Source organism: Propithecus coquereli, unplaced genomic scaffold (assembly GCF_000956105.1).
Source record: "Propithecus coquereli isolate 6110/MARCELLA unplaced genomic scaffold, Pcoq_1.0 Scaffold94, whole genome shotgun sequence".
Lineage (NCBI taxonomy): Eukaryota > Metazoa > Chordata > Mammalia > Primates > Indriidae > Propithecus > Propithecus coquereli.
In genome coordinates, this window is record NW_012155729.1 from 5,051,856 (window position 1) to 5,065,255 (window position 13,400).

General features: G+C 34.2%; 1 protein-coding gene across 1 annotated transcript in view; it reads right to left on the minus strand.

The window, feature by feature from the left end:
• Window positions 1-13,400, minus strand: part of LOC105826911 (usherin-like) — a 203,377-nt gene that overhangs the window by 78,337 nt on the left and 111,640 nt on the right. The window contains exon 11 of the mRNA XM_012664921.1: window positions 12,623-12,753. Within this exon, the coding sequence (XP_012520375.1) occupies window positions 12,623-12,753 (131 nt within the window). The remainder of the gene's footprint in view (window positions 1-12,622; window positions 12,754-13,400) is intronic.

Consider the following 13,400-nt stretch of genomic DNA (forward strand, 5'->3'; position numbering starts at 1 on the left):
TTTTGCCTATCACTGCAGATTTTTTTCATTTTTCCTTTAGTTATATCAGTTTTTGCTTTGTATATTTGAACCTCTGTTGTTGGTACATAAATATGAAGAATTGTTATATCCTACTGATAGAATGACTCCTTTTGCAATATGAGATTACTTTCTTTGTCCTGGGTCATATTTTTACTCTAAAAAATCTGTATTTTCTGATATTAATAAAGTCACATCAGCTTTCTTATGATTAGTGTTTACATAAGTCTTCTACCAACCTTTACTTCTAACCTATTTGTCTTATTCTTGAAATGTATTTCCTATATGCAGCACATAGTCTATTTGTAGGCTTTTACTTTTTTAAACAATCTTCCAATCTCTGACTTGTAAGTGGAGTATTTAGAACATGTAAATTTAGCATGATTATTGATATGGCTAGGTTTAAATCTACCATCTCCATATTTTCTATTTGTCCCATCTGTTATGAGTTCTTTATTTGACTTTTAGGATGGGTTTATCATTGGAAATGAAAAAATTAAATCTTTACACAGTTCATTTAAAAATAAAAATAGTAAACAATGCATTTTGAGGTTAAATTTAACAATTCCTGAGTGTTTCGTTTATTCACTATTTTATATACCTTGGCTAACACAGTGCCTGGCACACAGTAGCATCCCCATAATGTTTTTTCTAGTAATTGAATGAATTACTTCGAATTTATTGTTAAATAAAACACTGAAATATGTTTAGGAGACATTATCAAACATATATGTTATAGACATCACAATTTCTACTCACTTTTTGCAGAGTTAGTTATGGCTCCTTGAATAGCCTTTTAGAGAATATTTACCCCAAATTCTTCTCCATTCAAGTAAAAAAAAAAAAAAATACTACACGTTCGTGATTTCTTAAATTTTTGACTTAATCAAACATACATGCCCCGTTTAAATACCAAAACAAAGTTCGAATATACAAATCTACATTCAACATACGTATAGTGTATTCTGAAGTGGAGTCTTTTGATTGTCTGCAACCAAACATTCCAAATCCAAAGAGTTAAAAGTCCATAAAGGTCAAGGCCAGGAATCTTCCTTTTTATAAAGTTGTGTTGGTGATTCTTGTGAACACTAACATTTGAGAACTATTGCTGTAATACTGACACCTATTCTGCCACTGCACTAAGCCAATCAATTTCCTGTCAGTCTTACTCTTTTTTCACCTTAGTCACCCATCTCATCAAATGTAGGTCTATCACTGAGCATCAAAGAAACAAAACCTTTCCAAACTGAACCAACATTGGAGTATTTATACTACTAAGCATCTAAATATAAGTTCTATAAATAGACTGGTTTCAGCAATATCTTTTTTAAAAAGGCATTTATGAAATATCTAATCATTTGCAGTACCCCTGGTGCTTATAAGGAAAAATACGTATATATTTATATCTATATTTATGTGTCTATATTAACACAGTATGTTCTATCTGCTAGGACCTTACTCAGCCCTAAGACGTGGATCCAGAGAATTGCTACATATCACTAGTATAGATACAATGACTTCTTTCCCAAAGCTTCTGCCTCTGAAGAGAAGTTCACATTAATGTAACAGGCTACCTCTTTGCAAGGTACTCATTCCACTTCAAAAATAAACAAATCTGCAGTGGGTTCTGCCACATATAAATGTCATGAATTGGAGAAGGCCAGGTGAATAATGTACATCATAATACTTGTTTCCATTTAAGTGTTTTGTGAAACTGCTGTTTATCATCTTGCTCAGCTGTCGAAAATATTCATTTGAGAAGAAAAGCTTCTACATTGGTGTAAAACCAAGATGTCTTTTCTTTTCTATTCTACAATGCCTATCATTTATCAGGCTGGTATATTTTTATAGCACCCCTCCCCCTCCAAAAGGCATTTCCAAGAAACTGCTTTCTAAACTACCCCACCATAATCTCTAAGGAATGTGCAAAAAGGTAAAATTCTGAAGTAGGTTCAAATAAAGCGAGAGTAGGGATACAATACATTTTTTCTCAATCTTTTGAGTGTTCAAGATGGAAAAGGTGTAAAGAGGCTCCCCACATACTGCTGTTCCCAGCAATGGTTACAAGTTACATAGTTGAAAGGTTTTAAGAGGAAGCAATGTAATTATAATCCTAGTTTTCAAAGGGATATAATTTCATATTGCATCATTCTTTCTTTCTTTTTTTTTGTCTGGTTTAGGTCTATTTCGCTCGGAGATTATAAGCTATAACTTATAAAAGATGCATGTAATATATGTCACCATGTTAAATTAGAGCATTTCATAAATGTCATCTGAATGGCACAACTATACAGTATGGTCTTATTGTAATTTGCTGCAAAATTAATATAGTGGTTATTAGCAAGATAGTGTTTTGACTTTATCAAAATGAAAGATCTCAAGGTAGCATTTATTTCCAACATGAATAAACGTATCTTCCATGTCTATAGTTAATGTTGTATAAAAATACACTTTTAGGAAAGTTAACTATGTGGTTTAACTACTTTTTTTGTTTTATTTTAGTAAAAGTGATAAAAGTTGCTATGAGCTTACACAGGGGAATGCCTGCTTGCTATAGTGTTAATTAATTAAACAAGTGAAAACGTATGTTCCAAATATATTTTCAGAAGTAGGTATCCATCTGAGATGATAAAGAAAATGAATAACTTTTAAAAAATATCTTTACAAAATATTCAAATGTCCTAGGTTACATATAAGATAATAAGCTGGATCCTTGGTACATTAAGCACTAAGGGAGATACATTAATTCTTTAATATCAACCAAATTTCCATTTGAGGATTGCATTGGTTCCAAGAAATTAATTTGTCATTCAATTATATAAACATTGTTATTTCCTAAATATTTAGGAATTTTGTTTAATATTTAGGATTAAATTAATAGGATTTGGTATAATGATCCACAAACAAATGAGTTTATTTTCTTCCTACTTTTGGATAGTGTAAGCTGTAGGATGAGGCTCCTCTTCTGTGCCAGGCACTCTGCACAGTGCTGGGAATATGTATTTAAGTAAGAACCCCATGTCTCTAATCTCAAGTTGATCTTGGGTTTTAGAAATAAACAATACAAGCTTCGAATTTCTGCACTACCTCCTTATTACCTCTATGATCTTACTTAATTTCGATGAAGCTCAGCGTCCCCAACTATACAGTGGATAAATTAATAACTACTTTACCAACTTTGGTAAGGTCGGAATTAATTAAAATGCATGGCATATTTCTTTGCACATGACAAATGTGAAACAAATGGACCTATGAGAATCTTACAGACTAGTTTCCATCCTCATGCATTCTTTGCAATATGCCCGTCTGTCTTACACACTTCAGAATGTGGCATTCTCGTACATGGCACCAAAACAGCAAGGTAGGGCAAAATGGAGACCAGGTCCTTTGGTCCACCAGGAGCTGAGACCATTCCTCACTCCTGGAGAATACCAGGGAACCTAGTGTCCTCGAAACCGCTTCTCCTTGATTGGGAATGCACCTTCCTTTGGAAATGATCAGCACATTGGTTTTGGAGGCCAGGGAAGGGGGAGGCTGACTGCTGACTACATTCTGTTCCTGAACAAGTCAGTATCATCGAAAAGCACATTCAAAGGGTTACTATGATGCAGTCACTGATTTTTTAAATATACTCGCTATTCTCGTATCTATCTATATATATCTACTTACCTACCTACCTACCTACACAAAAGATATTTTCACCCTTTAATCATAACCCCAAGAAATTATATACAGCTTACAGTGGCTGCTCTTGCCAAAAGTCTTAAAATACTCATATTTTGAAATTGCTTCCAAATCTATGCTCCCTAAGCATCCTCTACACATTGAATGCTCTTTATGTTTAATTCCCCCCCAGCCCACTCCTCTGGGAACACCTAGAGGGGAAGTGATTGTTTTCTCATTTCCTTTTCCCTGGGGCCTCTCTCACACATGTGCTCACAAACAAATCTTTTTGTTTTGCATGCAAGCTGTTTCTTCTCCCACATCCACTTCTTTTTTGCTGATAAGAACTGCTATGGTATTGTACTTCCACAGGTGACTCTGCCACTATTACAGGGTCTACTTCGAAGCAGGCACTGCCACCAATATTAATGGCCTGGCAACCCCAAGATTCTGATGAGTTACTCTATTCTCAGGGGTCCTCGTTACACAGAAGCCACTCTGTTCTGTGTGTAGAAGAGAATGCCCCTCTCACTTACACCTTCTGTCACATAGGCATCGAGCAGAGATGGCAGGCTCCCCACCAACCCCATGCCCCCTTCCATAGGATACAACTGTAGCTGGGAAGTGGCTGCCCAGACAGGAACTATATTTTTCCAGCCCTCCACGTAACTAGTAGCCATGTAACTAGCTGTCACCAGTAGAACAATAGCAAAAGAGGTATGTGCCTTTTTTGGACCAAAGCTTTTAAAAAGTACGAGGTTTTTTTTTTATTATTTTTATTTTTGCCATATTGTCCTTTTCTTTCCCAGTGGCAGGCAGAGCCAGGCAATAGAAGGAGCCTGTGTCCTGAATTGTCATACAGAAGAGAGCCACCAAACAACTAGGAACAGCTGCCTTGGAGAGGTACGTGAGCAAGAAATGAACTTCCATATTGTTTGGGCCACTAGACATTTGGGGGTTTGTTACATCTGTTTAGCCTATTTTAGCTGCATTGCTATCGGTAGCAGTGCAATGGGGTTTGTATCATGTTATTTTACACGTACTAGTTAACTCAATTCTTCCAGCATCCGATCACTGCCTAATGCTTCTGCCAATGTTATCAGGGCTCTTTAATCTAGCCTTCAATACCTGAGCTATTATAATTTGGCCCTTAGGACAAGTTTGTTCCCAAGAAGATGTCAGATGTCTCCAAACATGTGGAACTCAACATAAGCTGAGGCTGAGAACCTCACCTCAGTTCCACCTCCACCTATTTTACTTCCGGGCAGTTTGTCACAACCTTGATTCTTGGATAACTCCCTTAATTCTAGCTTTCTTATTAAGCCAAGATTCATTTTTCCCTTCTTTTCTCATTTATACCCCAGAACCTTTGTGCCTTCCCTTGTAAATCTCACCCTCTACACTCTGAGGACAATCAGTGTTCAGTTTACCAACTGCGTGAAAAATACTACAATCTATCTCTCCTAATTCTCTAAAGGAGAGACCACACAGCTTGTACCCAGACCTTCCTGTCTCTATTTAAACTCTGGGAAAATCCCCTACCTTGCATATCCTTCACCACTTTAATGCACGTAGGCAATATCCATACATCATACTATTCGGGGACAAGTTCCTCATAGAAACTAAGAAACTCATGCTAAGGAAACATATGCATTACTTCTATCTCTTCTATATGTACATTAAGTATTTGAGTTATAAAAAATATAAGGTAATATATTTCTGGAAGATTCACATGGTGACTTTTGGACATGTTGCAGTAATTAATGACAAACACCTAGTTCAGAACAGATGAGAAAGTATTGATGAACTGTAGACAGTTGTACATTATGCAGAGAAAGTATATTCTGCTCCAAATTTTAATGTATTTCCATGAAAATTACCACTCTGGCAGAACAATCAATTTTCATGAGTAGGGTCCCTATTCCTTATGATTTCATCTTCCATGGGTTGGGCCTAGAAATACTTCCTTCATTGATGCCTTTTTGTTTCATCTAACTCATTTGAACCCCAATCTCCTTCCTTATTACTCTATTTTTAAAATGCCTCTTAGTCATTGCTTTCCATTCTGGTGTTACTACAGCACTCTATCGATGCCTTATTGAGCATTACAATCAACCATTCTTCTTTCTTTTTATATAATTATAACAGTATTTTCAGTTTTCAACCAACTTTTTGATTCTCTTATTTATTGTCTTTTATTTCTACTTTTTTAAATGGTTTAGGTTAAATCCTCTAATTTTGAAGATACAGCTTAGGGCACAACTCAACCCTAATTTGAGAGAGGCTCAGTGGTTTGGAAAACTTAGGAAAACATTTGTTTTTAAGACGGGATTCAGAGGATGGAACAAAGTGAACACACACCTGACCAAGTGTATACATGTGTACACAAGTACACACTCACACCTCCCCCTCCCCACCATGTCTGCTTCTTTCATCTATACATCTTTGACAATGTTCTAACTCCTTGATTATTAAAAAGTAGTCCATAGACCAGCAGCAATCGCATCACCTGGGTACTTTCAGAATGTAGAATCTCACTTCCAATCCCCAAACTTCCTGAATCAGAATCTATCTTGTAAAAAGATACCTGGGAAAGTCACATGCACATTAAAAGTTTGAAAAGCATTGCTCCAGCTGACAACCTCCGTATTGACTGTGGTGGCCAAACTCTCACGGCTTCCTCAGCTGTATCCAAGAACACAGCAAAGTAAGAGGGAGAGAAGGCAGCAAGGATGGAGAAACTCCCAAGCAGGAAAGCACTCAGACAATATTTATTGCAGGTCTTTCACGTGAGTCAGGCCATATGCTAGGGACTTTCACTGAAATCTCCTTACCTTATGAGCATCACCTGTGGAGGTGGCTATAGCAGGCACTCCAGGAACACCAGCAAATGTGTGGTTGGCAGGGTCTGGGGAGCGCAAGGCGGTGCCAGACAGATTACTCCTACCTTGGGTCAGGAGCAGACTGGGATCTCTAGATATATGCACTTTAGATGTGCATTCAAAGACCCTCTCCAGATACCACAAGGTACAGAAAAAGCATCATCTATGCCTGGGACTCTATCTGGTTCATCTGGACTTAAGTCGCACTAGATGAGGAGAAGGGAAAGGACAGTCATCCTCCAACTCAGGACACATGTCAAGTAAGCCATGCACTGAGTTCAAGGAAACAAGATGGTAGTACAGTGGTATTGTATAAAACTCACATTACATGTGAGTACATTACCTGTACTCATAACCAAGACTGCTCATAAGATAAATGGATTTCTTTTACAAAGTGAATTGAATTATCATCTTTTTTGGCTCATGTACCCCTTTTGGATTTAATGAAACTACTGAAAGTTCTCACCCTCAAAAATACAGAGACAAAAGAAAGATACAGAAACAGACAGTTGCGTGACACAGACATAAATTGTTTTCTACTCTAATTTACACAAATTGTACACTCACATAGTAGCCCTAGGGATGTAAGGACTCCATATTAATAACTCCTCAACAATAATTATTACTCTCCATTTTCCTCTCTCCTATTAATATTATTATTGTACTTTAGATGTTCTCTGTGTCTTGACTTTGGCATCGGTATTTTTGGGATCTGTGACTCAGAGCATTACTTCATGCCATTCTCAAGATCTTGGCATTCACATTAGGAAGAATTACAGCATTCTATGGAAGAATAAAGCAGACATGCCATATCTTATGAGATTGGATTGAGTTTCAAATGACAAGTGCCAAAGGGAAAGTTCCCTTCCAGAACACAGAGCGCATGACACAGTCACTCAGGCCATTTGGGGCTGGCTTCATTCCTAAGTTATTATAACAAAATAAGACTTGAACTACTGCCTAATTTCCTCGTATGCTCCCTAATATTATTAAGGATTGCAATTGCATGAATTTTAAAAGTGTCCTTGAATTCAACTTTACAGTTTATAATTCTGACATTGTTGACAACTTTTTTAGTGTGTATTCTGTTATCACATTGATAATGACAGTAAACATGTTTAGAAATCTTTTATAACATTTTTCAGGCAAGGTGTATGTGACAAAATATTTCCACATGTAACAACAGCCTATATACTTTGTACTTGGAGCATGAGAAAAAATAAAAATTAAGGCAAAACATGACTGCAATTTAGAGATAGATAATGTGGAGGTTTTACGATCACAAAAGAGTTCTATCATTTTTATCTACATTCATATTACATTCTCTGGCTACGTATCCGATTTAAAGAAAATTCTTTTTGTTGTTTTTCAGACTATAGTCAACAAAGCAGATCTGTAAAGAAAAAACTTTTAAAGAAGGAAAAATGCTTTTAAAACAAAGAAAAATGTTAATCTTTTAAAGTATGTCTTTCCTTTTATGTATTTTAAGCTATATTTTTACATATGGAAAATTATCAACATACAGAAACAACTTAACAACAACAAAAAAGCTTTCTCTCTTCTTTGTCCCTTCCTTCCCTACTCTCCTTTCTAAGACTTAAGTACATGTTGTAGCATGTACCAGGACTTCCTCTCTTTTTACTGCAGAATAATACTCCATTGTGTGGTTGTACTATATCTTATTTACTCACACATCAGTTGACGGACAGTTTGTTTCTACATTTTGACTATTACGAATGATGTGGCTATGACATTCGCAAATAACATTTCATGAATATATATGCTATCCACTGAGGAGTAAAACTTCTGGGTCATATGGTAACTCTGTTTAATATTTTGAAGAACACCAGACTGTTTCCCAAAGTAGGTGCACATTTTACAGTCTCATCAGCAGTCTATGGGAGTTCCAGTTTCTCTACATTCTCACCAACTCTTGTTTCTGTCTTTTTAGTTATAACCATCCTACTGGGTGTGAAGTAGGATCTCACTGTGGTTTTGATTTGCATTCCCTAATGACAAATGATATCTAGCATCTTTCATGTGCTTGTTGATCATTTCTATATCTTCCTAGGAGAAATATCTACTCAGATTCTTTACCCATTTTTTCATTGACTTGTCTTTTTATTATTGAATCATAAATATCCTTCATCTGTATTAGAGACAAGTCTCTTATCAGACAGATATACGCTTTGCAAATATTTTATTATTATATTTATTTATTATATGCTTTACAAATAATTCTTTAGGTTGTTTTTTCACTTTCTTGATTGTATCTTTTAAAACACAAATGCTTCTAACTTTAATGAAGTCTAATTTATACATTTTTCTTTTGTTGCTTATATTTTTGGTGTCATATCTAAAAAGCCATTGGTTAATCCAAGGATATGAAGATTTTACATCTATATTTTATTCTAAGAGTTTTAGCTCTTACATTCAGCTCTTTGTTCCATTTAAAGTTAATATTTTTCATATATGGTGTGAAGTAGGAGTCCAGCTTCATTTTTTATATATGGATACACGGTTGTCCCAGGACCATTTGTTAAAAAGACTACATACACATTCTCCATTGAATTGTCTTGGCATTTTTGTCAAAAATCAATTGACTGTAAATGTGAGGATATATTTCTAGACTTTCAATTCTATTTCAGTGATCTATACGTCTATCTTTATACCATTACCATACTATCTTGATTATTGCAACATTATAGTAAATTTTAAAATTAGGAAGGGCAAGTCTTCCAATTCTGTTCTTCTTCAAGTTTGTTTTGGACATTTTGAGTCACTTGAATTTCATGTAAATTTTAGGATCATCTTGTTAATGTCTGTAAAGAAGCCACTTGGGCTTTTAATAAAGATTGCATTAAATCTGTAAATCAATTTGGAGAATGCTGGCATCTTAATAATAAGTGTTTTGATACATGAGCATTGGATGTCTTTCCTTTTATTATATTTGGGTCATCTATAATCTCTTTCAACATGTTTTTTAGTTCTCAGAATATAAGTTTTACACTTCTTCTATTCAATTTATTCCTAAATATTTTATTCTTTCGATGCTATTTTTAAATGAAGTTTTCTTAATTTTATTTTTAGATTGTTCATTGCAAGTATATAGAAATATAATTGATTTTTATATATTGATCTTGTATTCTGAAAACTTTCTGAACTTATTTATTAGTTTAATAGTTTTTAAAATGAATTTCTTAGGACTTTATATCTATGGGATCATGTCATATGCAAATACAGATAGTTTTACTTCTTTTGCAACCTGAATGTCTTTTATTTGATTTTCTTGCCTAATTTCCCTGGCTAGAACTTGCAGTACAATGTTGAATAGAAGTGGTCAGAGGACATTGTTGTCTTGTTCCCATTCTTAGGGGAAAAGCATCCAGTTTCTCATGTAAATATTTGGTTATATTATTATTTTCAGCTCTCTACTTGTTATTTGTATAACTCTAAATAAAATACCTAATAATATCTATTGACTTTCTACTTAAAAGTTAGAGATACTAATGCATTTTCAACATCTTCTATTTCTGTTTTATTCTTTATCTCCAAATTTATATCCTTCTATGTATAGACACTCAATTTTAGAGTATTTACCTTTCATCTTATAGCCATTATGTCTTGTCCTCTTTGTCTCTGGGTTGAATTTCATAGCCAATATAAACAAAGCTGACATTATGGTTATATAAATATTATTAGGCACAAAACAAATTGTTATTTGATCTTAAAAGAATAAAATCTAACTATTAAAAACCTACTTAAGGATAATATTCTTCAGGATCATAAATATCAATGGAGACTTTTAAAATATATTTTGACATATTTACTTTTTTGGATCACAATTATTTGTCACTTCTTGTGTTCAATATTGTCCTCTATCTTACATTCCTTTTTCATTTTGTATATTAAGTATTTTAATATGGAGTTATAAGTGACCATTTATCAGTACAAGAAGAGTCTTAACCTTATATCAGAGTGATAGTTTGGTTAGAACTGGGTACTCGGTTGTTCAAAATGTCTTCCCTTGGAATTTTTAAGGTAATTCTGAACTACTTTCTAGAAAAATTAATTGCTAATGATGTCAATATCACTCTGATTTCTTTTTCTCTCTTCTTGTATATGAATTTTTAGAATTTTGTTTTGAATTTATTATAAATTCTTTCTTTCTCCAAAGAAATTCCAGATATTATAATTTTATTCGGGAATTCTACTAAACCTTTAAAAAGTAATTAGCAACAGTTCTGTGCCTCTTACAGGAAACAAAAAGGAAGACCTCCTAACTCATTTTATGAAAGTGTTACCCTGATAGCAAAACCAAACACAGTATGTAAAAAGAAAACTATAAACCAATATTTCTTATGAATATAGATGGAAAATTATTAACAAAATTTTAGCAAATAGAATTCAGCAATATACACAAAGACCAAGTTGGTTTAATTCAAGGAATGCAATGCTGGTTCAATATTCAAAAATCGACTAATGTAATCCATCTTATTAACAAGCTAAAAATAAATCACATGATCAGAATTGATGCAGAAATAGTTGACAAAATTCAACTCCATTCATGATAAACACTCTCAAAACTAGGAATAGAGGATAACTTGCCCAACTTGAAAAAGAACATCTACCCAAAAAATGCCTATCTGTAGCTGATATCCTGCTTTTACATGGTATACTCTTCCACAAGTCCACCCAAGAATTAGATCTACCCTACAAGAGGTGGAGAAAGAGATCCAGAGCCAATAGTTTGCTGGGGTCTGCACTGCCTCATAAGAGCAGATTAAATACATCTCAATTCCATGTTTAGTGACATCTCACTGGTGGCATGAATTTGATTATGGTAGGTTTTTTTTTTTCTTGGATACTCAGTTGTTAAATATTTATAAGCACAGAACCACCCAAAATTGTCCACCACCTGAATGAAATAAACTTGAAATAGAAATTTGAGTTCAGAAAAATCAGATTTTAATTTCTTTCATATTCGAATTGTAGAATTGAGAAACAAATCTGCTATACTTGAATCCATATGGCTTATAACATATAATCGAGGTTATGAGAGGTAGAACTTTAGTTCACAGTCTTTGAATAGTATATACCAAACTTACTTGACCTTAGCTCTTCAGGGAGAAGAACTGTCCTTTAAGTGGAAATTGTACATAATGCTCAGATTATTATAATGACCATTCTAAATGACAATCTGACTATAGGATCAGTGTTCAGACATAATCTCTCTTCATTCATTCAGTATTTATTCAACAAATATTTATTGGGTGCTAATTACATGATTGAAACTATTCTGCTTATGCTGGATAGAGAGAAGGAAAATGTAAACAAATAAATTAATTTCACAAAGCCCATAATGAAAATAACACAGGGTGAGATGAGAGACAGTGATTTGAGAATGTTTTGTAATAGGGAGGTCAGCAAAGACATTTCAAAAGGTGTATCAGTATTTGAGTTGGGACTTCAATGACAAGCAAAATATAGCCACACTGAAAATTCAGGGTAAATGTGTGCATGTAGTTAGACATCATTATTTGTGATATAGGTAATAAAAATGTTTTAAAATTATAAAAAATATATTGCACTCTTAAGAAAGAAAGTTGGAATAAGAAACTTAGAAGTAAGGTTATCATAATTTCCATTTGGATCTATGTGTAAGTGACTTTTGTTATACTATCTTCTATGGAATTTTTGGAGGAACCATCCTTGTTTATTCATATCATTTATTAATATTATTTCACCAGTAATTCCAAGACATATACTCAATTGACTTGCTGGTTTACTGGGAACCCCAACCCTCCAATTTTTTGACATCTGTAAAATTAAAACTAAAATCGGTGTTTCTTTCATGCAGAGGACCAACTAAGTAGTCCTATATATCGTGTACATACTATAAGTTGCACAGGAACACTCTTAAAGCAATCATCTCTTTGAAATGCAAACACACACAGAGGACTTCCTGGTAAATATAGTCTTCAATTCCACTGGTAGGATCTCTCTCAATTTCTGGCAGAGAGAGTAATCCTTTGCCTTCAGTACTGAGCAGAACTTACCTGATCACAAAGGAGGCTGCTGTTTCTAGTGCCAACTTTATCACAATCACAGGGCTTGCAAACATCTATGGCTGAAGGATCTGCACCAACTTGTCGGAAAAAGTAATCCTTGCACAGCTCACAGTTCCTTCCTGCGTCAGGGAAAGGTTATGCATTATGATTTCCAATTCATTAAAATCAGCTGCATAATTCAGAATTAAAGACTGTATTCCTTTGAGGGAATTCTACAATTTTCGGGATGTCCATTTTAATGCACCTTTCATCTCTACCTGCCAATTTAGTGATCCAGAGCATATGAAACAATGAACCTGTTACAAACTGTGCTTTACTTCATTAAACCCCCATCTGTTATACAATACCACACTTCTAAAAATCTGTGCTTTGTGGGGGCCCATGCATTTTGAAAGAGTTTATTTCTAAACTTAAAACTTTATGTCTAGGGCCAGGCACTTACTCTAAATCAAGTACAGCATGGGAAATTTCTATATGTGTGGTAGATGATACTTACATAGTTAGAAGAAAGTAGGTGCCTAATATTAGAAATATTTTTCCAGAACTCCATCTTATAAAATGGGTGACTGTTTTCAATACAACTGATTATTCTATAGTTAACATCATTGTAAGCAAAAGCTCTGTTAGTGGCCATTACTTTTCATTTCAAATAATAAATAAGAAATTCATTATATTTAGATATAGCAGGTAAATTTCACATTAATTAGAAAATCCTGATATATCAAGTAATACCTACAGTTTAGAATTTATTAATTAGAAATTTTTC